The 26,148-nt window shown below is 42.1% G+C and overlaps 3 protein-coding genes across 15 annotated transcripts; 2 read left to right on the top strand and 1 right to left on the bottom strand.

The window, feature by feature from the left end:
* Window positions 1-2,635: 2,635 nt before the first annotated feature.
* Window positions 2,636-11,440, bottom strand: gabra4 (gamma-aminobutyric acid type A receptor subunit alpha4). 5 transcript variants are annotated; one of them, XM_029847419.1, is made up of 10 exons: window positions 11,253-11,440; window positions 11,037-11,155; window positions 10,483-10,550; window positions 10,190-10,242; window positions 10,022-10,111; window positions 9,641-9,723; window positions 7,827-7,970; window positions 7,593-7,745; window positions 5,173-5,429; window positions 2,636-3,531 (listed from the first exon to the last, which is right to left on the bottom strand). In XM_029847419.1, exons 1-10 carry the CDS (start codon window positions 11,324-11,326, stop codon window positions 3,004-3,006), a joined length of 1,569 nt encoding a protein of 522 aa, XP_029703279.1. In that variant the 5' UTR covers window positions 11,327-11,440; the 3' UTR covers window positions 2,636-3,003. The 5 variants fall into 5 exon arrangements, with proteins under 5 accessions (XP_029703279.1, XP_029703277.1, XP_029703280.1 ...); XM_029847417.1 differs by having other exon boundaries at window positions 10,022-10,242; XM_029847420.1 differs by having other exon boundaries at window positions 7,593-7,640; window positions 10,022-10,242.
* A 2,018-nt stretch (window positions 11,441-13,458) lies between these two features.
* Window positions 13,459-17,540, top strand: cfap100 (cilia and flagella associated protein 100). 5 transcript variants are annotated; one of them, XM_029847270.1, is made up of 13 exons: window positions 13,459-13,504; window positions 14,282-14,417; window positions 14,514-14,578; window positions 14,724-14,887; window positions 15,001-15,081; window positions 15,196-15,314; window positions 15,487-15,544; window positions 15,840-15,888; window positions 16,011-16,165; window positions 16,363-16,492; window positions 16,627-16,829; window positions 16,915-17,008; window positions 17,248-17,540. In XM_029847270.1, the coding sequence occupies exons 1-13, from the start codon at window positions 13,460-13,462 to the stop codon at window positions 17,368-17,370; spliced, it is 1,422 nt and encodes a 473-aa protein (XP_029703130.1). In that variant the 5' UTR covers window position 13,459; the 3' UTR covers window positions 17,371-17,540. The 5 variants fall into 5 exon arrangements, with proteins under 5 accessions (XP_029703130.1, XP_029703128.1, XP_029703126.1 ...); XM_029847268.1 differs by having other exon boundaries at window positions 15,457-15,544; XM_029847266.1 differs by having other exon boundaries at window positions 15,415-15,544.
* A 348-nt stretch (window positions 17,541-17,888) lies between these two features.
* smad5 (SMAD family member 5) lies at window positions 17,889-26,080 on the top strand. Of its 5 annotated transcripts, XM_029847273.1 has the most exons (8): window positions 18,129-18,496; window positions 19,411-20,014; window positions 20,909-21,739; window positions 22,097-22,381; window positions 23,433-23,540; window positions 23,919-24,140; window positions 24,260-24,516; window positions 24,608-26,080. In XM_029847273.1, the coding sequence occupies exons 3-8, from the start codon at window positions 21,337-21,339 to the stop codon at window positions 24,749-24,751; spliced, it is 1,419 nt and encodes a 472-aa protein (XP_029703133.1). In that variant the 5' UTR covers window positions 18,129-18,496; window positions 19,411-20,014; window positions 20,909-21,336; the 3' UTR covers window positions 24,752-26,080. The 5 variants fall into 5 exon arrangements, with proteins under 5 accessions (XP_003970131.1, XP_029703133.1, XP_011608686.1 ...); XM_003970082.3 differs by lacking the exons at window positions 18,129-18,496; window positions 19,411-20,014 and adding an exon at window positions 17,889-18,023; XM_011610384.2 differs by lacking the exon at window positions 19,411-20,014.
* Window positions 26,081-26,148: the final 68 nt, after the last annotated feature.

Here is a 26,148-nt window from a genome sequence, read left to right as displayed (position 1 = left end):
CTGCCGCTCTCCGCTTCCCTCACATTTATACACACGGATATTTAAAAAGTTAGTGGTCTGTTTAATCTCAGCATTGTTTCGGCTCATGAGTGGTATGACCACAATTCAATTAAGTCAAATGTACAAACGACAAAAGTAGAATTTATGCAAATTCTAAGGCTTTGCGGATGGTCAACTTATTTTATTGTTTCAACATCAAAGAACAGTGTGCTAATTATCCAAACGGACTTTATTTTTCATTCAAAATGCTCTGTATAGTGGGATGTCTCCACGCATGGGTTCTTAACAGTCCAGACATTAGGAGGTGGTAGATAAATATCCCAGTGTGATCAAGATGGGCCAAGGTGGGACAAATGGGTCAAGATCTCAGTTTTAATTTCCTGATCAATTAGCATAAGAGTGAGATGCTTCAACAGGACACACACACACACACACACACACAGATGCGCGTGCTCCTAAGAAGATCTTAGAATCTTATGTGGTTTTGTCACAGTTGAAAACTCAATATCTTTGGAAAACATGATCCAGGCTTTCACCAGATCCTCAAGTTAGACAAAAAAGGAACAATTATTACACAAATAAGTTACCTTTAAAGCTCTGTCATCACGATGTTGATGGGGTTTGTACAAAACAACCACGCTGTTCTTTGCTGGGGAACACGAGCCGTTTGACCTTGACCTTCTCGCTCCGGAGAAGGCTACTGGAACCGGTGGTGTGTGTTTACTCTGTTATAACTTTAAGACCCTCTTTTGAATCAGACCTTTGTCTTGTTTTGCTTGCCTGGGTTTTTTAATAAATGTGCTGCTACATGACTTTGGATTGTAATAAGGAGGTCTGAATCCTGCCTGGAAGACTTGATTCAAACCAAGCAGAATACACATTTTCAGTTTTTAGATAGCACACTGTTAAAGTTTTACCATCCTGACAGCAGGTTGGAGAGGGACATGTTGGTCCGGTGGTGTTCCAGTTCTAAAATTGTCTAACTTTTTAATTTTTATTTATTTATTTTCTTGCTAAATCCCTGTCGGGGTCACAGGGAGGCTGCTGGAGTCCATCCCAGCTGCATATGGGTAGGCAGAGGACACCCCTGAATAAGTCACCCTATGTGAGCTTTTGGGGTTAGGTACCTTGCTTAAGAGTACCTCGGCAGTGCTCGGAGGGTGTCCCATTACCTCCCCCTGCTACCAGAAGACCTCTCACGTTTTTGTCCACACCAGGACTCGAACCCGTGACCCTCTGCTTCTCAGCCCAGCCCCCTCCAGACTGAGCTGCCTCTACATTTAATTAATACGAATAATCTACAATCAAAACCTCAGAGTGACAAAGTAAAAACATAAATTCTAAATATGGTTTATTCTCCATGTTGCAAACAGATCAAATAAAAACTAAAAGATTGTGTTGACACAGGTATCGAGACGCTTTGCTGTAACACTTGAACTCTGGGGTTTCTCGCTCAGCTTGGAGGTGTTTCCACACCTTGATTGGAGTTACCACGAGGTCACCAGTTCAACCTCCAGAGCTCCAGACTGGGTTGTACTGAGGCACAGGTCTGAAGATGGCTGCAAAAAGAAACAAGCTAGAGAACCTGGGGAAAAGGTTCCCGGGATGAGACATGAGCAAGAACCAGTGGGGTCACTCTGGATGAGCTCCAGAGATTCTGGGTTCCAACCATCACATTCGAAGGAAAGCAGCATCCGACCCAAGATGACCGGAGGCTGTACTGGATGTTTTAATGTTGGCACAAGGTCACATAAAAAAAGCAAACGTCCAATCATACTGATGTTCACCAGTCTTGCTTTATTACATATTAGTTAAAGTCTTCTGCTTATAATACATTGTTAAACCAGTGTTGCCTTTGTGATTACGAAGCAGGCAGCCCAGGTAAAATCAGGAGTCAGCCGACAGATACAGAATCATGTAACTCTGTAGATCTCAGAGCCTGAGGGAGTGCACACATAATCCCGTGTTGCTCCAGTGATTAATGATGTTGACAGTGATGGTTCTGTGCAGCCCCCGCCTTGGTATGAGGCTCTGCACGGAGGAAGGCTGTCAGCTGGGTGTGGAGGAGCAGGATTCCGAAGACTAAAATCAATATTACAGAATCATGTAAAACATACTCTGATTAGTTTACCAGACAACCATGGAGACCTTTTATCTTCCAGCCAGATAAAGACCATAAAAACATCAAAAGCCAGACGGAAGTAGCTCACCGTTCGATACTCTGGAGTGATCGATTCAAAGAGAAAATGTGGACTGAAAAAGGCCTCTGTGACTCTCTGGATATCTGGTGCTGAATTCACCTCTTTGTCCCCAGAGAGCAACAAAGGGTGGGGCAAATGCTCCAGACCCACTGGAGAGATTTCTGTGTCTGCAGGCTGTTATCAGGGTTTCATATTATAGCTGGGCTAAATCTAATTACCCTCATTCTAATTAACAGAGGCTGAAGGACCTAATGTGGGATGCACGTCACCTGACTGTGGAACAGGTGGAAGGATTCATCTTCCTGGACCTCAGCTCGCTCATTATTAACACTCTGCGTACGGTCAGAACTAACGTTGCGTCCGATCGTTGATTGTTTTTGGCGCTGAAGCAACAAACGTTACCCTTTAAATGAAAACACCATATTTGCTAAATCTCTCTGGGTGCAGCCTAATAAATGGCAAAGTGTTCAAGTTTATTTTGAAATGATACAACACAAAACAACGTTTCTTTTAGGTGCGTTATACAAAAGTAGGAAAATGAAAAAAAAAATCTTCGTTTACTAATGGAGGTCTTTAAAGTCAGCTGTAGCCTAAAAGGAGAAGAAGATATTCCAGATGTTTTTCTTCTGTTTGCTCAGTTCTTTCAGCTGTTCCCAGTACGGCTGCTGAACTGGACACTGAGGGAAGTTAAATGAAGACATTGTGGTTACATTTTACAGTTTTTAAATCTTACTGTAAAATCCCATAATCCTGTTTGGCTTCATGCTGAAGAGTAAGTTCAGTTCTGTCGCTGCGGTGACCTCTAGCCACCTTTAGCCTCCATCGTATCCTTTGATAAATAAATCACCCAATAGACGATGTTAAAAGCCCCAAAGGACACTGGGAAAAAGATCCGCGCGTACTTGTCGATCTTGCTCGTTCCATCGATTCCCGCCGTGCTGGGCTGAGAGCAGGGCGTCTGCTTTAGCTCCGGGTTCTTCCCCATCATCTGGACTCGCTCCAGTTTGGGTCCCAGCAAGTGGTGCAGAGACGGAGTGCTGGCCGTCTGGTTCCAGGGCCTCCCCGCGGTCACATCTGGCGTGGACGCTGCAGCCTGTGGCCTGTTTCTCACCAGCTGGGTGGAAGAGGAGGCCACGCTGAGAAGGCTCAGAGATTTGGGGCTGGAGGGAGTCAGGGAGGAGGAGCTATCGTTGGCTCCTCCGACAAGAGGCTGCGAGCAGCTCACTCTTCCCATTCCTGAAATATTGGAAGAGGACTGAGCTTTCTGTTGAGCTCTGGACGCCGGGTGGGAACTGTTATTCACGCGTTTCCTCAGGCTTCTATCGGGATTCTGTTAAGAGATTTAAATAGAAAAAACAAAGGTTTCAACTGGCTGCGGGTTTAAAATGCACTTTAACTGTTAATCACAGATTTGCTTCTGAAAAAAATGTATATTTTTCTAAAACTGCTTGGGTCTGGTTCACAAAAATGGCTTTTTACATCACATTTGACTCATTTTGACTGCTTATGTGAAATGTGAGTGTGGCAGCAGAGTAAGACGTGCACAGGCTCTGAGGATAGCGCCAGGTTTCAGTTGGATCAGCTCAATTAGTTTGACTTTATTCTAGTGTGACCTTTGTCATTTTAGAGTAGCCATTTTTGTGAGCCAGTGTGGTTTGGGACTAATATTATTGACTTTTGTCTTTTCTTGTCCATGTCTTCCTGTAATGTCCCACCTGTGGCATGTGCTCCCTCACCTCCTGTAGAAAAGCTAAAGATGTGCTCTGCATTCTGTCTCTTGCTTTTTCCCTTGTATTTCAGGTTTCCCAGTTTATTCGTGTTGAGTTTTTTTTTCTTTTTTGTGTTTATTCATGTCCGACTTGTCTCCAGTGGTAATCGTCCCGATGCTGATAGATCTTATTTTTAGTGTGTTTCATGTTGAAAGAACTGTTTTAATGTTTTCAGGGACAGTGATGGTGTATGAACCCAACACACAGGTAATTAGCAAGGATAAATGTGACTTTTTTTTGTTTTATGTAAAGGTTTTATTAAGTAGATGTTCATGCTGCTCTTGTACTTTTTTCTTTAAATTATTCTACTTTATTTGTTGTTCATATTCAGCTGGGACCATAAAAACAAAATTATGCACCATCTTGTATAAATATGTGGTGCAATGGTAAAATAATGATAAAGCTTCTTCAATCTTATGTGAGGATGTAAATACCAAATAACTTTTGTCCCTTCTCAGCATAAAAAATTGCTTTTGCATGCATTTTGCATTTGTCATTGTCATTACTGCATCATGGATGATGAACATTTGATTCAAGTTAAAAGGAATTATCCATCAATGTTCCCTCTAACTGCAAAAAAAAAAGCTAATTAAGGTGCCTGTCAGCAGGAAGGAGATTAGCAGGGAGCTGGAGAATGAAGATAAAGTGTAATAGCATCTCGCAGAGAATAAAATCTCTATTGTTATGTGTCATTTTCAAAAATGTTGACATCTCTGACACCATGGGCTCATTTAGGTTCAGTGGGTGTTGGTGAGAGTTGAGTTTCTGAACCACGACAAGCTACATCAGTGCCCCATAATACTGGTACCTTTGAGGAGCAGAGCTCAGTAACAGCAGCACAGCTATGAAGTCACATAGGCTTCACGGACTGCTGGACATTTTTTTATGTAGCAGGATCTTTATATCTTTTCACCATGGCTGAAGGCTATAAAGCTATAATTTCGAAAAGGCTTTTTTTAAATTTCAAAAATAGAGACGTAAACATCAAGAACAGTCAGGGGTTCGAGTAGGACTCGCTAAGGCGCCCCCTAGTGGTCACTACCAGCAATACTTCTCAGATTCAAGCTTGTCTAATCTTCACCTAAAAATCAAAAGGACCTCCTTGTGTCATTAAGTTCGTGGTTCTTGTAATGATCATCCTTTCAGTCCCTGTAATTAATTTAACTGTGTGTCAACAGTTTAGTTAAGACAGCAGTCATCACCTGGAGCACTTCCTGTGTGTCCTTGACCTTCACAGGTGTGGTTTGTGGTACTGGAGGACACTTGGCCGGCTTCCCTTTGGGACGTTTAATCTGTTCATCAGTAAAGTAGTTTACAGCAGCAAATTCAATAAGAGCCGAGAAGACAAAGGCGAAGCAGACAGCGATGAACCAGTCCATCGCTGTGGCGTATGAGACCTTGGGAAGCGAATGACGTGCACTGATGCTCAGCGTCGTCATGGTGAGGACAGTAGTGATGCCTTCAATGACAAAAAAAAGCAATACATATAAAAATAAAATAAAAATATATATGTATATACTGTATATAGACAAACGAAGGTTGGTTAATACTTTATTATGGCCCTATATTAAAAATGTAAAACATCATTTGAATCAAAATATTTCTTCTTCCCTGAAATCGATTGAGTTCTGTGTTTGGTCAAGGTGAGCGTGCTGGAAATCCCCCCATTTATGTCTGTGGCCGTAACCAATGGGTCAGAATCTCCCAGAAGCCTGCCTGACTGGACCATCGCCTCTATCTGCTCTAATGACAACACGTTATGACTGAAATAATCAGGCCAGGCTGAGGCTCTGGTCCATAGAGCAGCATGTATAGGGTGTGTCTGCTGTCATTTCAAGCACATTAATACACTCTTATTCTGTCCGTAATGTGTAATATACTGTATTTTTGATATATATTGATAAACCCATGCTAGGATGTATAATATTAATTCCTAATCAGGGTTATCAGGGTTGCTGGAGTCTATCCCAGTAGTCACGGGGTGAAACTAAACTGGTCAGGTCACCAGGTTGCACAGGCCATGCGCTCCAATCAACCTAATGTCTACGTTCTTGGGATATGGGGGGAGAAGCCAGGCACCATCCATCCATCCAGCATGCATCTATGAATCCACACAGAATGGCCTGAGCCACAGTGGAAGCAACATGTGTCAGAATAGACTCCTCAGAACAGGACTGCACCCACTTTAAACCTCCAGAGAAACTCTGGCTTCAGAATCCATGCAGCCTTGATATTGTGCCAAAGACATGAGATGTAACAAAAACGGTGCCGAAAGATATTCTTGCATAAAGTCTTTTGTTCCGTTTTCCATTGACCGGTGCTTTTAGAGGTTTAACGTTGATGGACCTTTTAGTGTTGTACATGATCTCTGCCTCTGGAAACACTGAGGGATGCTAACATCATCAGGTAAAAAACACAGCCTGGGTCTGTCTTGTTAGAGCCTATCCTGATTCAGCATCACACACACACACACACACACACACACACACACACACACACACACACACACACACACACACACACACACACACACACACACACACACACACACACAGGCAGAACAATGACCTTGTTTCAAGAGGAAATGCTAAAGCGGATGCAGCAAGCTCACGCTCCCTACTTCTACTTATATGCTTCCTTTAAACACACACACACACACACACACACCACCTGTGCCTTTCAAGGACATGCAGGCCCAGGCAGTACACACAGTACAGTAGAGGAACTGCAGTGGAGAACGGTAACTGTGTTCTTGATGAATGATTTAGTTCAAGGTGGATTTTCCATCTTATGTCTTTCTGGTTCTCAGGATCTTGCTGGTCTGCAAGACTAGCAACTAAACTAAAAACTAAAAAGGCAGACAGACAGACAGACAGACAGACAGACAGACAGACAGACAGACAGACAGACAGACAGACAGACAGACAGACAGACAGACAGACAGACAGACAGACAGACAGACAGACAGACAGACAGACAGACAGACAGATAGATAGATAGATAGATAGATAGATAGATAGATAGATAGATAGATAGATAGATAGATAGATTTGTGTGAACTTCCTAAAGTGCGCCTCTCTCTGCACCACCTTCAAGGTCAACTCATCGCTACGCACTTCCCTCAAAGTTATTGTTCTAATTATCGAGAAATGAGTTTCACTTCCTTTATTCAGCTTAAACCTGCCTAAAGTTCTGTCCTGCATGGCTCTGATCCCGTTCTGGAGGTATTGTTTCAGAAGCACAAAGGCACATCTGGTGGCAGAACATGGACCTCTGGGATGACACACCGTCCAGGATGACAGTGGGAGCCTGTCCAGATATTTGTTCAGGTCAACTCACTATTTTTGTTGCCAGCATAACGTCCGTTTGTCACAATCGGGGGATCGTGGGGCGTGTATTTGTTAAAACAATGTGTGTTAAGGATAAATCAAGTCTTCATTTCCCAGTTTGAGTCCCTCACAGACTTTTGTGTATGACTAAACACTTGCAACTTTCAAACCAAACCAAAGATTTAAACAATGTTTATATTTCCTTTAAGAAAGGCGCTCTAGCTCTGAATGAAGAAATGAGATAATAAACATTGGGGGCTGTGAGGGAGGAGAGTTGTGTTGTGTTGACTTACCAAAGACGGTGCGAGCAGGAACTGATTCTTTATTTATCCAGAAGGACACTTGGGACAGGATCACAGTCATTATGCAAGGAATATACGTTTGAATCAAGAAGTAGCCGAGTTTGCGCTTTAAGTGGAAGTAGACTGTCATCACCACATATTCACCTGGAGGACACAACATGAGTTACTCGGATGGGGAAAGATTTCAAACGTTGGGGGAGCAAAAGTGCAAAGAAGCGGCCTCACCTGTGATCGACTGAATGGTTTCACTGGAAACGGTCTGGCCGATGAGATCATACTGAACCAGGCTGGAGGACTCGGGAGGAACCTCCACTGAGTGCTGAGGGCCTTTGGTCCATGTGTAGATCATCTCAGATTTAGGATAAGCATCTGTGGGCAGCCAGCCAGATCCCCAGGGATTACTTATTGAGTAATCATGGAGTAGTTTTATATCCATGGTGAAACTTCTTGCCAATGTTCCCGGATGGGTGAGGTGTTGCGTGGATGCTACGCCTGCCTGACACCTACAGCTGACACCTGGGGCTTGGCTGGTTTGGCTGCTATGCATCCATCCCTCCCCAGCCACTCAAGCAGGTTCCCAGGGGCCTCAGCTAAAGGACCAAGCTGGCTGTTTGATGCCTTTGTGAGGGCTTCAAACTTCAGTCTCACTGAAATCAGTGCTCTTAACCTGAATTAACTGAAATTTTGCAATGCAAAATCAACCAGTTAGAAATAACTATTCCTATTAAGTGGCCCCCTAGCCAGAAGGGTTTGAGGTTGGAGTGTTTTGGCGTGCAGCTACTCCAGCGAAGGTGCCATTTTGGCCTCCCTTGTCAGTCTCTTTCCTTTAGAGTCAGGAGGTGTTAACAGATGGTGACTCTCAGCAGATTTACATATTTGATATACATTTATATGAACTCCAGCTGGTGTTCAGAGACTTGGAATTCGAGCCTGTTAAGTTAGGTTATTGAAAGGGCTATTTATTTTACATTTTATGTTTATAGATCATGGTATGTCCTTCCTGTGTGAAAACTTTCCTTCTGACATCAATGCTATTGTTGCCCACAAAGATAGGGTACAACTGTTTTTCCCTCATTTGGTTAATACATTCAACTGATGAGGTGAAACCATGACCTATTCCTTCTCATGTTTGATTCTACATTCTTTGGGAAGAAGAGCTTTAAGTTAAAGTTTGGTTTATCAGCCTAGACCCCACAGTTATTTCAGATCCATGTGAAATAGATAAATGTTCCCTAATAGCGCCTCAACATGGGAATCAACATGCTAAATGTGTTTAACTTTCAAGTATAACAAATACATCTTCTCTATTTTCCCTTTTTCCCCTTTAAATGTTCAATTAAATACTGAAACATTGGGATTTTACTGCAAAGTCTTGTATGGGACATTAAGAACAGAGTTTGATAAATTGTGGGAGACAACATGTGTCAATACTATGAAGAATCTAAACATTTATCCTCCATTCGGAACAATGAAACCACAGCTCAGCGTTATTGTTCATAGTGGGCCGACTGGTCAGCAGAAATGAATTATCTCAGACAGAGTTTATCAAACGGAGCAGCTACAGTCGTCTTATCAGAGAAAGGCAGCAATTTGGCAATTAAATCTGCAAGAGGAAGGAAAGAAAGGGATGACAAAGTTTGCTTTTAAACTTGCCCAATCTGCCATCAATTCTCCAGTGTGGTGACATTGCAGAGGACAAAACAGCATTTCTCCGTTATTGTCATCCTCCTCTCCTCCTTCGTGCTCCTCCTTACAACATCCTGCCTGCCAGGAGTCACAAGGAACAGACCTTACATCCCATGTGGACTAAAGCAAACCAGAAAGGTCAGAATCCTCTGCCTCAGGATAGCACAGACCTATGCTTCCGTCTGTGTGTGTGTGTGTGTGTGTGTGTGTGTGTGTGTGTGTGTGTGTGAATTAATAAATTTGAATAGCCAGAGCGGAGTATGGAGAGAAGAATATGTAAGGAAGGTGGAAATGCACTAAAAACAATCACTGACATGATTACCGGTACACACACACACACAAACTGTACTTACAGCTTCCAAACTTGAGGGGACACGCGTGTCCGTCCATGGGGAAATCCACAAGCTTCATTGGGCACTCAGCACTAATTGTCAGCCTGTTTCAGAACACACGAGTGTTTGTAATGGAACATAAGCAGGCACAGGCTTGTCCGTGGACTGCTGGAGAAAATGTCTGGCTAACTACGGCTAACCACTAACCGTTATTTGGCTTTGAAAAATAGGTCTCACACACTGTTTTACTCAATTGATTCAAATCAAATCAAACACAGAATAACTACTTTGCCCTTGACGTCAATTGACACCAAAAAACACGTCTGTACGATGTCTGTTTAAAGGGTTTAGGTGTGGAGCCTCACGGATCCTGTCTGATAACAGAGGCGAAGCCTTCACTACCTCATGGTGTATAAAATGGTGCCGTTCTTCATGATGCGGAACAGTTTGTTGGGGGCTGTCATGTTGTGAGCCACCGACTTCTTCCCGTTCCTGAAGAAGGTGTCAGGGGTCCACACTTTAGTCACCATCAAGTTATTGAGCCTCAATATCTCTACCTGGCCCTCGTACATCAACCTCCGGTCCACCCATGTCTGTCGAAAGAAGACATCCATGGTGTACTCCTAAGACAGGGACAGGGATCAGTACAAGAGACTGCTTGGAAGGACGGGGAGTCCTCGTCTGATGCAAAGTGTAGCGATTAGGGCTGCGACAGTATGTCCGCTTCATAACTAAGACCTGACCCCACCTGGCCTTTCCTGCACTGCCCTTGCACGTCCCAGAATCTCTATAATGTTCTATAAGGTATTAAAAGTGTCCCCTCCTGAGGTAAATTTAGCATCAATAACACTCGGTGTACGTACCATTTCAACATCTGACACAGGCCCAAAACTTGTCACATAAATATCTGTCTTGACCTCAGTTACAGGACCTATGGAGCAAATGAACAAATGACACAAATCTAATGAGTTTTGTTTTCGCTCTGGAATTAGAGACACAGCTTAGTAACACAAAAGGACATACAAATGAATTTGGAGGCCGTTGCTACCCGTTCTGTGAGCTAGTCCTTTTCTGACAGCATTAACATAATTACATATGCTTTGACACGCGTGCATGTAGCCCCGTCTGTTGTCTGGAGAGGACAAAGCATGATGTCACATTGAGGATCTGCATGATCGTAAAGCGCTACGGTCCTCACAGTGCAGGTCAACCACGCAACCAAGATTACAGCTTTAAAACGTAGAAAACCAAAAACCCCCTTGGTATTCACAAGCAGAAGATCGACTACTTTTAAATGTAAGTGCAGAAAATATACAAAAACTATATTAATAGATTATATTTAACATATAGAATAGAAACACTGAATAACCTAAATTATATAACAATGATTAAAAACTCAATTAAAAAAATAACTCACCCCCAAATCCAGGTCTCAGTCTGCTGTCATAGCCATCCAAAAGTTGGTCTAAAATGCGGGTGAAGTTCTCCGGGTAAATCCTCTCATCGTTCTTTGTCTGTCCAGAGATTTTCTTTATACTGGGAATAAAGAAGCTATGATTAGGAACTCCCCCCCCTTGTCAGCGTCAGAGGAGCATCTGGTTTCAGCACCATGGACAGACACACTGAGACTCACCAAGTGGCCAAAAAGAAAAAGTCCAAGAGGGTCCAAATGAAAGTCACCATTTCTTTCTTCTTGGCCAGGAGCATCTTTACATGCCATGCTTTAAGCCTCTTCACATGTCACCAAATCAGAGGTCTGAGTCCTGGGAAGAGAGGCTTTACAGCGACACAGAGAGGCAAAGTAGCGCAGAGAGGAGGCAAACTGAGCCTCTCTCGCTCCTGCAGTTTCCTCACCTACACACACACACACACGCACACACACACACACACACATGCATGGAGAGGAGGGGGGATTTGATCAACTCTTGTGTAGGCTGTCAACGTCGGTGGTGTTGGAGTTGAAGATGTTGAGGGAAAAAGAAACAATTTTCTCTCTTTTCCTTCCCTATTGCGTCTTATTTGTGCCACCCGGTTTGGTGCCTGCTTTAGTCAAGGCACAAATATTAGGTTTGAATTGCTTTTAATAGATAAAGTGAACCATGCTATTTAGTGAATAAATTATGATAAATGCCTGTTTTCTTCTACCATCCTCTGTGGCCCCTGTAGCTACCTAGCATAGCCTACATGTTGAACTAGTTTCAGGAATCTATTGGTGAGTGCCTGTATTACTCAAATGGGTCAGTCTTGTCGCAATATCCCCCCCACCACCTCTACACACCCACACACACCCACACACCCACACACACTCACACAAGGCACACAAGTCACACAAGTAGAGGAACTGGGACAAGCCACATGCTGCTTCACAGATTTCTTTGCACCTGGGATGAGTATATGACCTTCACTCTGTGTGTGTGTGTGTGGGGGGGGGGGGGGGGGGGGGGGGGGGGGGGGGGGGTCGGTCCTGTCACAGAAAAGACAAGATGTCTGAGTTCCACTACACTAGCTTTCCTGATTAGTTTTGAAGTACGTGTGGGGTAAAAGCACAAACATAAACCCCAAAGCAAACACGCATGCAGCTAAAACAGAACTAAATATTATAGATTCAAAAAAGAAACAATTAACAAGTTGGGACATGAGTTTAAACATGTTCTGCTGGGGACACAAGCTGCCATTACCCTTCCATCATTTGATGATTATTTTCTGAACTTGTTGGACTTAAATGGATGTTATTCATCCAGCATCTGTCCTCTTCCCTGGAATGTCAGAAGTAGTTTTAGGAAAAGTCACACGAGCCTAATTATGCCACAATGACCTTTCCATTTATATCCCTTGTTTAAATTATAGTCTGTGATGCAGAACTATCATCACATTTGCAGCCTAAAGCGCATGTAATTCTAATGCATACGCCTGTGGAGGAAAAAATGCTGGGGTGGGAGATATTGCACCACGAGAGCGAGGGGCTCCAGTAAAACCAGGTCATCACTTTTGCCTTTTGTCAGAGCCGCATTATGATGGCTTGATAAACCTGTACTAAATCTTCAAGCACTCATTGATGTGTTAGCTATGGTGGATTGATGGATCATGTGCAGCGTTAAAAACACGTGGCAGCAATATTGCACGATTACATGAAATGTTGTTTTGATCTGTTTTATTAGCTATTACACTGTCACAGTGGTGGGAAACACTCATGTAGCGCAGTGAAAAGAAGATATAGCTTCATTTTGTCTCCCTGTCATGACGGACTATAAAAAGGCACGCTGGAAATAGACTTTCACTCTCAGAGGAGCCTCCCAGAAGAACACCAAGACTATTAGACAGATTTTTAACACTTAAATGTAGGTTAGAATATTTTGACATCTGGATTCCATGTCACTTTCTGTGGAATCCCTTCACAGAGTTCCCCATGCCCACTGTTGTATTACAAATATATATATATATATATATATATATATATATATATACCTCCTTTCCTCACCTGGCTTGTTTAGCAGGAGCCACTCTACACTACTCTAATTATCTCACACTGCTACTGCACTAAAAAGGGATCTACATATATCAATTATATTTGATTTCTTATAGTGTATTTTTGAAATGGACACACTACAATATAAAAGTTTAATTTAAACCAAAGTGTGTTTTCCTCGATACTACTAAACCAGGATCTGGAAATCTTTCCCCCCTCAAACAAGCTCGTAAATAATTCGGTAGATTTATCTACTTGAATCACGTGTTCTTTTTCAAAACTAAAAAGTCTTGCAGCATAACTGAGGCGTTAATGTGAAAACGTTCTTCCTCGGTCGACAAAATTACAAGGCGGCCCTGAAGGCAACAGTTTCCATGGCAACGGTACACCATCGGCCTGTAACCGGAGGCACGCGAGAGGTCTGATTATAATATACATAATTATTTTATGCTAGCCATTTATTTACCGACGATTCTTTAAAACTGTTGCTAAAAGTCAATCATATGTTTCTACTGTATAAAAAAAACTAAACCTTTCAATAAATTAACGAGTTTGGCAACGACCGTCAGCTTTTATGTCGTTTCCACAGTAAACTCTTGTTTGAAAGAATCGCGTAGAATGATATAAATCAAGGATTTTACATGAATAATGAAAGCAAGGATTGAAATGAAGGCGAAATCTATCGGCTTTTTGGGGTCAATTCAATAGTATTTAAAGCAACTGCTTAGATGTCCAAATGTCTAAAGTTTTTTAGTTTGCTGCTAAATACGTTTGTAGATTAAACCAAGGTAATTGAGAATAGTCAACACTAATGTTGTGTTAATAACTGGATTAATAACAGGATTTTTACTAAACACAAACAAGGTTTTCAAACATGGACACACAAAATAGTGAAATTATGGACACATTAATGTTACTAAAAGTGATAGTGCATCAAATTGATCATGATTGATACTCCAATATGGAAGCTCTAAACACCTTGTCTAAAGAAATATATTTATTTATGTATCTGTTTGTGCATTTCCTTCATTTTTTTGGTCTCTTGAGCAGTAGGGAGAATAAACAGTGGGGCCAACAAAAGGTTGGTCTGTGTGTTGCAGTAGTGCAGAGTTAATTACAAGGAAATCAAATCACCCTTTGCAGGCTTATTTTTATGCACAGACTCATGCAAAGCAACATTATGAAATGTTGAGCAGATGATCCACACAGCAAACATGACGAGCGTAGTGGAGGATAAGAGGGAGCTGGAGAATGACCAACTCAGGAACAAGACGGTTCCGGCTGAACTGGCAGCCAGCAGACACGAGTTAAGGATGGCCCTGATGAAAAGAGGTATGCCATCGTCTACTGGTGTCGAAGCTCTGCATATGGCATACGGTGCTCACTGACTAATGTAAATGTTAATTTACCTCCAATATCTGTCTCCAGAAAATATGACAAAGGACAGCAAACATGATTTGATTGCCACTGAACGACAGAAGGCATTGTTGGAGGCAAGTACATCCAGTATCCAGTAACATTTATCCAATTCAATGTTTCCCTGCAATCTATTATGCACAGATTTGATTGATTATTGATGATATCAACCTGCTCATTAACAATAATTGTTTTGTCACGTGCTCTCTCTCTGATCAACAGTTGTCTCTGACAGTAAAGACGAGGGAGATTTCAAAGATGGACCTGGCCATTGAAAAAGAGGAGAAACGAGTGAAACAGCTGGAACAGGTCCTCGAGAGGGAGAATCTCAAGTTTGAAGAGTTCCTCAAGGAGAATGAGAAAAAGTCTGTGGAAGCCAGGACATTGTAAGCTCACCCGATACTGGCTGGGATCATAATCGTGCTTCCTTTTTTAATGTAACGTGCGAGACTTGGTTCTTGTAATGATTTAAACACTCTGTTGTTTTCTCCACTGGCAGTTTTGAAAAAGAAGCCAGGACCAAACAGATGAAGAATGCTGAGATCAAGAGGCTGACAACTGAAATAGTCACAATAAAAAGGTATTACTCTCATAATGGAAGAGCAAACACATCGCTTATTTCAGTTTTTGGTGAAGAAATGCAGAATTACAAATGGATTTGTCACCTAATCCAGATTTAACCCTATGATTGTAGTGAAATGAGCAAGTTTGAAGAGACACTGACCGACTATAAGAGATACAAAGAGCTTCTCTTTAAGCTGTCTCCTCCAGAGTGGCAGGAGGCCCACAGGACCACGACCAAGAGAGTTAAAGGCATGTACATTTAAAACTAAGGGAATCAGCATCACTGTGAGGACCGAAGACACATTTGTTAATGATGCGATTTGGTCTAAGGAGCTCTTTTCTACGAAAGGGGCCGTGTGTGATAGTGTGATAACACAGAATGTGTTAACAAGTGTGGACAGTGAGGTTTCCTTCTCTCCAGGAGGAGAGACACCCTCCATGGAAGACTCCAGCCTGCCCCAAACACAGAGTGACACACAGTAAGAAAAGAATAGCAATTTTTGAATGCTGTAAATAAATTAGGTTATAACATTTCTAAAGACCTTAGTATAAAATAATCATTCCACACAAGTGGATTTGGTGATAAGAAGCTGCAATAAATGTTTTTGAACACGTTAATACTTGGTGAATAAATATAAAAATGAACAATCACAAAGAGCAGATATTTTCCACATGAAACACTGTTTACAGATTTGTCTTGACTCTAAAACACTGCTGAAAACACTCTTGCAGAATTTTCACACTTTGCACCTGAAACTAAAACTTTCTCTCTAGAGAAAAGGAAGCCAATGACCAGGAAATAGAAGACATCTTGGAAGCCGAGGTCGCTTTTCTGAAAGAGTGAATTGTAGCTTTCTGAATCATTCACATAATCCTTTGTGGAACTGTAAATCTTGTATTTATTGCGTTGTGTGATTATTATTTTTTTTGGGTTGATTTCTGCAGGATGATCTGGATCTGTTCTTCACTGATCCACAGCAGCTTCTGGATCTGGTCACAGAGCTGACACAACAGAACCTCTCTCTGTTTAATATTTCCACAAAGGTGGAAAAGACATTAAAAGAGCTCCAACAGACCATCGAGACAACTAAAAACAACATGTAAACATCATGACGGTTGTTAGAACCTCAGTCTGACTTTACTGCTACAAATGGAAGAAATAATTAAACCCTTAATATAGGTTCCTGAAAATAAATTTTAAAGGCATAAATTACAGGCAAACCCTCAAATTATTATTATTACAGCTTATATTTGGCACCCCTGTGACCACTCATGAAATTCTATTTACCAAATGCAGTGAAAAGGATGAAGAACCACTACAAATACAGATCAGTGATATGCACCAAAAAATAATCAAGGCGAAGGAAAGAGGTGCCAGGCTCAAGCAGAAGGTTCAAATCCTCGGATCGCTGAATACAACAAACCAGGTAGGGACACAAAATGGAGGCTACATTCTAATGTAACTCCCAGTGTGCTCCAGATGGAGGAACAAAGACACGAGGGAATTACACAAGCATAGAAACATTGCTGTGGTTAAAAATAAAACCTCCTTTATTCACAGGACAGCATGTTGGAAGCTTTAGACCACAAGGTAGGTGAGGTTTACTCCTGCTGTGTGGACGATGGGGCCACCAACATCAGCACCTTGGACAAGTTAACCCAAATTGAAAGCCACGTGTCTTCAGTGCTCCAGAGCCTCAACAGCATCCCTGAAGACAATTTAAAAACACTGAATAAGATAATGAATCATGAGAGGAGGACCAGGTTTGTCATACTTCTCTCTAGATTGTGTGTGTGTGTGTGTGTGTGTGTGTGCATTAAAAGTATCCTTTTTTTAAACTTATGACAGACAACGTGAAGAAAAGCTGAGAGAGCAGAGAGAGAAACAAGAGGAAAGAATGAGGAAATATGATGAGAGAATGCGCTCCGAAGCTAAGAAAAAAGTAGGACATTCTTTGTAATGCCAAGCCCACAATTGTCTACTGTCTTTAATAAACAATAACAGTTATTATTTGTGACTGTAACTTCTCCAATAAGCTGCACTGACTTCAGTTTCTGTATTTGTTGAATATGTCACAATAGGAAATTGGTATTATATTTGTGAATTCTGTGCTATCAATCAAATAAGATGACGCAGTCAAAGCATACAGGAAGGCTTCATTTTCACATCTTTTTCTTTCAGGTTGAGAAAAAGGTCATGAAAAAATCTGTCCCTGTTGCCCAGAAGGTCAAAGTGTGCAGAGTGGACCGCAGACCGGCTGAAATGGACACCACATTCCTCTACGCTTCTGATGACACTGAGTGAAAAGAAAAAATACAAAAAACTGGATGTGTGTTAGCTTGACTTACTACAAAATAAATAAATAAAACTGATAGCAGAGCTCTGACTAAAGTACACTGATTTATCAAACATCAACACATTTTGTACTGTAGTTTAGTGTGTTTAGAACTACCTCCATACTTCTGTCTGTTTTAGTTTACTTTACATAAAGGAAAAAGATTAGAAACACTGATTTTGATATAGCTCAATACAACAGCATGGCTCCTATATATATACACACATACACACAACTATGGCTCTTATTGACTTATGACTCTTCCGTACTGGATCACGTGTGATTGCCTTACTTCATGTCAACATCTGTAACTGACGCTGTTGCTACGGCTGCTTTTGTAGTTTTTGTCTTTGTGACAATGATGAGATATTGTATAGAATGAGTTAAATACAAAATAGCGTAGGAAAATTATTTTATTCATTTTATTTTCCAATTCTGACCGATAAGAAAGGCTGGTTGCGGCTCCTGGCCTGTAGGCGGCGCTGTGGTAATAAACACGCCCTCGGTCTGCTTCCTGTTCCATTCTGCGCTCTCCGCTGCTTGTAGACCGCGACGCTCCAATTGCGACTTCCGAGAGCAGCCAAGAACTTGTGACACGCTTAAGGACCGAGGCGCGACCACTGTAAGAACTAAACCTATATAATCCACGGGTTTCCTCTGTTTCTGCTGTTGTATAGATATTTTTTTTGAGGTTTGTGGACTCGGAAGTCTGTTCGAAGTCATCAAAGGTAGAAAAACTTCATCCACTGGGATCTGTATTGGGAATGGATACATGTTTTACGAAGTTAGCTACTTAATATTCTGTCTTTGTAAAATGATATAGTACCAGTAGCTCTAATCTTAGCGATGGAGTGACGCTTAAAAATGCACGTAAATCGCAAATGATCTCCGGCTGCAGTTTAAAAGCGAGCACTAGTTTGTTGCCTAGCGGAGTGATACGCAGTCCGCCCCTTCACGCTGTGCGTTAAAAATGGGGAGAACATGGTTGGAGAGAGATGATAGTGAAAGATGTTGAAAAGATTTCCCCCCCCAGTTCGATCGGTTGTTAAACATTAGAAACACTCGGAGGATGGCGACTGAGTAGGTTGTTAAAAGGTAGGTGAGAGCGTGTCGGGAACGTTGGCGCTGATTGGCAGGATATGCTGCGGCATCGCTTGTGCACTTTCTCTCGGAGGGCTCAGTTGTGGAGTTCACAAAGTTTCTGGAATGGAGGAAGGGAGAAGTGACTCTGGATAAACATTAAGAGGTGGAAAATTCTGACTCACACAGTTATATTTAACAGACCGAACTATTCCTTTCGACCCTGGATAGTGCTACATCGTCTTGGGTGGCTCTTGATATGTGGTTAGCGACAGGCTCAACCCAAATTGTTGTGGGTTGGCTAAAGTTGTTAGCAAATTGTCGCTCCTACTTTAGCTTGCGACCAAGGCAAGACTTTGCTGATGCTGTCCCATTTTAGACAGTTTAAAAGGCATAGTGATGTCGGAGGAGCTGTAAAACTACATTCATATATTTTTCAGCAAGTTTGACGTGGGTTTTTCGTTAATAATCTCTCTTTTGCGTCGGGATTATTTATCCATCGAACGCCTGGTCCGGATTGAGACTTGACACATTTTTGTCACATTTCTTCTCTGAACCACTGAAGTAGATTTGTGACAAAACAGTGTTTCAAGATTAATTGCAGTCTATTTTGCCTCCCAAAAAATCCCCACCCGCTCCCACAGGATTTAATAATACCGGGACAAATTGACCCGTATATTAACCGCTTTAGCTAAAGTTTAAGAAGTGCGTTTTCTATTCAGTTTTAAAGGTTTTGTGTCTAATTTATTGTCCGGTTGCTTTATGGTAATCCATAGCTTGGATAAATCCCCCTTAAAGTCACAATTGACCCTTGTGATTGCCTCGTCCTTGACTCACGTTAACAGTGTTTTTTTTAAGATTCCCATTCCTATTTATTTGCTCCCCCTTGATGAACCTCTTTGACAACATAATGTCTCATTTCTGTTTAGTGTGGCACACAGATGTGTCTTCCGTTGAGACCCTTTGACCCAGGAAGTCTTGCTGCTGCTCACCACTGCCCCGAGGCAGAGGACTGACGGATGACCCCAGACGATTAAACACAGGAATCCTAGTGTTCAACCCATCAAATCTCTTTTATTCCCCTGTCCAAAAAACGTACTGCCAGAAATCTGTGCTAACGTTTGAGTCGAATCTCTCCGTCCAGCATCAGATCAATGTCCAGATAAAAACCATCCTGTAACCGTTTGACCTGGAGAAAGACTTTCCTGCCTGCCCCGTTTCCCCCCTGAGTAACTCAGATCATTGCAGTGAGTCTTTGCACAGGTTTTAATGGATGACTGGTCTCCCTGTAGCAGCAGCAGCAGTAGCGTGTCCATTTTAGAATTTTTTAAAAGTCACCGGTTACTTTACAGCCGTGTTTAGGTCCAAGAGCTGTTGACCCCACACCAGCCAAGCCGGCCTGCAGCCCGGGATCCTCTTTTAGACTCTTTTGGTTGTTCCAAAGTCGATGTAAAAGGCTTAAACAGAACGGCACTTTACGGTCAGGGCCCCTCGACTTTGGAACAACCTACCCCGGAGAGATAAGGCTGCAAGGTCAGTGAATTATTTTAGGTCTCTTTATAAGCAACACTTTTATAGACAGGTATTCATGTGATTTGTATCATCATCCTACCGTCTGTATTCAAAATCGGGTGACTGACGTGGCTTTTGTAAGATATTCTATTAATTCCAGCTGCACTGTGACACACTAGTTTATCTCATCTAAATGTGAGCAGATTATAGATCTGTGTTTCAGAAGCCGCTCTACCCTCTCCGCTGTTTACTTCCATCATCTGTAAACAGCAGTGATGGACTCCAGGTTGCAGCTATACATACAGATACATACCATAACATGCCTCCAGCATGTGTGCTGTGCGATGCGATCATTATCCATTCTTATTTGTCTGTATCTCTAATACAATATTCAAGGTTTTGTTTTTAATACATTTGAATAATTCTAATAAGAACCTATTTTAGAATTTTTTCAGAGGAACTGTTGAATGGTGCTCGTTGTTATATTTCACATCTGTAGAGGTTTATCTTTAAAGACCTTTCATAGACATCCTTAATAACTGGATTTCTCTGTGTATATGATGTAGGGATTGGTTTCACTTGTGTATATTCTTCAAAGCAATGTTTGTTGTTTCTTTTTTTTTTTTTTTTTTTTTCGTAGGTCATTTTTAAGAATCTTTCTAAGATCAATATTGGATCCTGCTGGTGCATTTAGGATACAGTGTCAGTGATACAGTGTGATACAGTGTTAATGTGTATGTGTGCACATGTGTCAGGTCATTGGTACCAAAGAAGTAGGTGATCTACAAAGACAAAGGACTTTCCTGTTGTTTGTCACAAGATTCCCTAAAGAAATTCCCCATTAAGCCCTTTCTTATTTTTTTTAACAATTGTTTCCAGGTAACGTGTGACTAATTGTGCGTTTTCCTGTTGCAGAAGCCTGGTGCAGCACAGAAGGAGGGCTGCTTTAATCCCCGCTCAGCCCACAGAGGTGCTGGGAATTGAGTTCTTTTTGTTCCTCAACACCCTACCTGTGTCAGCGCTAGGAACCAAAATTCGGGGCACTGTGCTGAAGCGTCCTTCCTGAGCAGCAGCAGCTGTGTCCTGCTTGCTGACTCCCCACCCTCGCCAGCTTCCTGTCCTCTGCTCTCTCCTACCCCACCCCTCGGCTCCAGCAGCCTCAGAGACAGACATTCAAGTGGTTTCTCTCACTGACCACACATTCACACGCTGTTTGAGGCTATTGGCAAAAGCTGAATCTCATCAGTGGGGTGGGGGCTCTAGATGTTTCTCTTCCTCCTGGAGTGACCTGCTGCTGCAGAAATCCTCCCTTGTTTTTTTTCCCCTAATCTACAACCTCAAGCATGACCTCCATGTCAAGCCTTTTTTCATTCACAAGCCCAGCAGTTAAACGGCTGCTCGGCTGGAAACAGGGAGATGAGGAGGAGAAATGGGCAGAGAAGGCTGTGGATGCACTGGTGAAAAAACTAAAGAAGAAGAAAGGCGCCATGGAAGACCTGGAGAAAGCTCTGAGCTGCCCCGGGCAGCCCAGCAAATGTGTCACCATTCCGCGGTCACTCGATGGCCGGCTGCAGGTTTCTCACAGAAAAGGTTTACCTCACGTGATCTACTGCAGAGTGTGGCGCTGGCCAGACCTCCAGTCCCACCACGAGTTAAAGCCCTTGGAGGCGTGTGAGTATCCATTTGGCTCCAAACAGAAGGAGGTCTGCATCAACCCATATCACTACAAGCGAGTGGAGAGTCCTGGTGAGTACATCCAACCACCCTCCGCTCCTTTCATTTCACAAAAAAATCAATATGGTTTGCTTTTTCCAAGTCTTATTAGATTATATGCATTAGACATCCCTAATGGGGTGCAGCTTTCTAAACCACTTAGTTCCCAGCTCCCAGTTATTGCTGCTCCACTCTGCAGTCCTCTGTCTTCATATATGCTATATCACTAACCATTACAGGTTATTGTCAAAAAACAGGGCCGTCGCCAACAATAACATGTCTTAATATTTAAAACCAAACTGTATTAGTAGGCATTTACTATGGGATGGCGTCCGTGCTCCTGTTAAAGAGAAACTTGTTTTTTCTCTCCCCACCCTGTCCTGTGTGCAGTGCTCCCTCCGGTCCTGGTACCACGTCACAGCGAGTTCAATCCACAGCACAGCTTGCTGGTCCAATTCCGCAACCTCACTCACAATGAACCACACATGCCACTGAACGCAACCTTTCCAGAGTCCTTTCAGCAGCCGCACAGTGGGGGTGGCAGTAGTAACACCGGGGGAGGCAGCTCTTTCCCCATCTCTCCCAATTCTCCATATCCTTCATCTCCAGCCAGCAGTGGTACTTATCCCAATTCTCCTGCCAGCTCAGGGCCATCCAGTCCATTCCAACTTCCAGGTATTTTCATTTAGCTTTCCTGCTTTGAATCAGCTTTTAATGCTAACAAGTAGTCTAACAGGGTTAACACAATCAATGTAATTGTGTGCATGACCAGTCACGTGCTCATACACTGACATTAAACCAGCTGCATATGCTTTAGGCTTCTGAGGACTGAAGCTTATGCAGCTGTTTTAATGTCAGCAGTAAATGTATATGAAGTGAACTGATAACTGTTATTTACACCTGAAGTACAGGAGTAGACTCCTATGGGTTCAGGAGACCTCGACAAGTTTTGCCAGTGTGATTCTAGCATAAAGTCAAGCTGTCCTGGGCATCATTTTATGTTGGCTATATGGCCACACATGATGTGGGAATAGGAGGAACTGCCTCACACATTGCTGGAGGGCACGGTATTTCCAGGGGCAGTATAAAAATAGTAATCCTGTGCCAAATCTACAATGATCAGTCACAGCACACTGTGGTAGGAACAGCGGAACAGAGTTAATGCCCAAGCTAGTGAAACATCAACTGTTATGAAGCAAAGCTCATAAAAGGTAAATGATTAGTGTAAATGCTTATTAATGCCCATTATTAGCTTTTAACTCAGGGTAAGTTAAGCAGTTGGGGGTATAATGCTCTGACCTGTGTGGAACCACCTTGTGATGTCATTTTTGTTATCTGATGTTAAACATTCTGTATGTGCACAGTAAAGATCACTGACAAACAACTGTATTCCTGAGGAACAGCCCTAGATTGGCTACTATTGAACAGTTGGGTATCCTGTAAAATGCAGATACACATCTTTGCTTTTACATTTTAATACATTGTTTTGGTTGTCAGGATATCCCCGTAAACAAAAAAAAATCTGGACCATTTCCATATGTATTACAGTATTTGTGCTGCACAGGAGAAGTAACATCAGTTGTAAATACACTAATAAAGGTAGCTCACTATATTTATGTGGGTCGGTACGGGAAGCATATGTGAACTTAATCACTTATATGTTGTGCATGTAAATGGAATGTTTGTGTAATCAACAACTGAACTTGCTCATCTCTTACTGTCTTAGCTGACACGCCGCCTCCTGCATACATGCCTCCTGATGAGCAGCTCGGTCAGGAGAGCCAGTCAATGGACACAACTAGCAGCCTGGTGCCGCCTAACTTAGCGAGGGGAGGTGAGGAGAACATGTAGTCACACCATAATCAGAAGTAACTGCAAGGTTCATCTTATTCTTCTGCATAGACACTACAAAGTTATTGGGGATCTTCTCTCCAAATGTACACTACAACTTGTTAAAGGAAATGCTGTGGCTGAAATTCTTTGTCCCTGAAAATGGAAGATGAATATAATTAAAGTTGGCGCTGCGGTCTTCTTTTATTTTGAAATATGTTTTGGTGTATAGAGGAAAAATGATAAATTGCACTCTTGTCCAAAAATTTCTGGGCAAAACTACTTGTAAATTACTTTTTGGGGCCGTTTTTGCCCCGTGTGGGAGGTATTTCGCCACTAAATCCATGATTCACTTGTCTTTTTGTGATCTGTGATTGCTTAGATGTCCAGCCGGTGGAGTACGAGGAGCCAAGCCACTGGTGTTCCATCGTCTACTACGAACTCAACAATCGTGTTGGAGAAGCTTATCAGGCCTCATCAACAAGTGTGCTGGTGGATGGTTTCACTGACCCTTCAAACAACAAGAACCGCTTCTGCCTTGGACTCTTATCCAACGTCAACCGCAACTCGACAATCGAGAACACCCGCAGGCACATTGGCAAAGGTACGGTTTACATACCGCAGGTGGAGGAGTACGTCTTCTCTGCTGTGCTGAGTGATGCCACTCAAATGTATGAATTTTATTTTTTGGGACTTGTCCTAATCACCACTTCTGTTTCCCAGGGGTGCATCTGTACTACGTAGGAGGGGAAGTGTATGCGGAGTGCCTTAGTGACACCAGTATTTTTGTCCAGAGTCGGAACTGTAATTACCACCACGGCTTCCACCCCACCACTGTTTGTAAGATCCCCAGTGGATGTAGTCTCAAGATTTTCAACAACCAGGAGTTTGCTCAGCTTCTGGCTCAGTCTGTCAACCATGGCTTTGAGGCTGTTTATGAACTTACCAAGATGTGCACCATTAGAATGAGCTTTGTGAAGGTAAGGCCTTGATGAAACCGGAGGCGTGACAAGAATTGTCGGTGAAGAGGCATTTATGAACATGCTTTTAATTGATTTAAATCTCCTCCAGGGCTGGGGAGCCGAATACCACAGACAGGACGTCACAAGCACCCCCTGCTGGATTGAGGTGCATCTGCACGGGCCGCTTCAGTGGTTGGACAAGGTGTTGACACAAATGGGTTCTCCTCTTAACCCGATCTCCTCTGTGTCTTAGTGATGGACTTCAGTGCTTTGGGGAGTCCTTTCTAGTTTCCTTTTCCCCGGGGCTGCAGTGATTAACGGTCTTACTGGCTAAAGTGCATTATCTTTGGGATGACACATTGAACTCTGGCTGGAAATTCAGCAGCTGCCTGGCTAAATAGCTGAGAATGTTACAGACAATTAAGAATGAAGAGGATTATAACAATAAAGAGTGAATTACTGCAAAGTACAAGTGGAAGGTACACCATGGACTTCCTTCTGCTTGACAATGCTTCATCTGTGAGAGTTGAGGGGGTTTGAAATCTTTTTTTTATGGTTTTCATAAATGTTTTAATTTTTGTGTGGACATAAATGATTCACAATCTGACAGTGAGAGGACTTAAGAACACTACCTTATCTCAGAGCATCACAATTTTTACTGAACAGTTTTCTTACATCCCCGCCTCCGCGTCAGATTATTACATGCAGGTATAGAAATGCTTAATTTACCATTAGGCTTAGGTATCCCATTGTTTTTATAGACTGTTTAAAATGAATACTGGGCTGCTGTCTTTAAGATTCCAACCTGACTATTTGATGGGACATAAATCACTGAACAAGTTAAACACGCCATAAGCTGACAGCATCGTGAACGCTTCGTCTTGCAATAGAAGTAGCCATTTATAATATAGTCAGACAGTGGACGTTATCATTCTTATTCTTTTGAGTTCAAGTAAGAGTGATTTTTTTTATTTTATTTTTTTCATTATCACTGTAATAACAAATATGTGCACTCTTGGATATTTTTTGGAGGCATATTAAAATCTTGGCATGACTACCAAGGCATTAATGTTGCTAAACAATTGACTTTATTAGCTCACTGAAATAAAAGGGCTATTTCTTTATACTGTTTGTCTGTTTCTATTCTTAAAAACTACCCAAGGAATCAAAACATCAAACAGTATTAAACTTGAGTTGTGGGATGATGTCCGTCTTCAAAATTCAAGCCAGTTTATTTTTTTCCCTCTTCATTTGCTATTATGACATTGTTTTTGGTTTTTGACAGGAGCATGACCACGAGTTTGTTTTTAATTTCCAGTGATGCATTTAAATTTTAAGTCTGACGGGATCAGTGAGGTCTGTGTTTTATTTTAATCTGGAGCAAACCATTTCAGACAGTCTTGGCGTTAACACGCTCTTTATTTTGTTTTAGATTTGGAGCAAACTAATCTTTTTGTTACACTTAATTTTAAGTTTGTGCAGGATTGCTTTGTGTAGGACTGCCCAAGAACAGTTGGAACTATTTCATTGGACTATGTCGGAAAAAAATAAAAGTTTGCAATAAAATGTTTCTTGAAAAAAAGTTGAACTGCGTTTTTAGGAGCGTTTGCAAATTTATTGAAAGACAAAATATTGAACTGATATACGTAT

Source organism: Takifugu rubripes, chromosome 14, assembly GCF_901000725.2.
Source record: "Takifugu rubripes chromosome 14, fTakRub1.2, whole genome shotgun sequence".
NCBI lineage: Eukaryota > Metazoa > Chordata > Actinopteri > Tetraodontiformes > Tetraodontidae > Takifugu > Takifugu rubripes.
The sequence above is the reverse complement of the archived record's forward strand: the minus strand, read 5'-3'. Positions and strand labels throughout refer to the sequence as shown.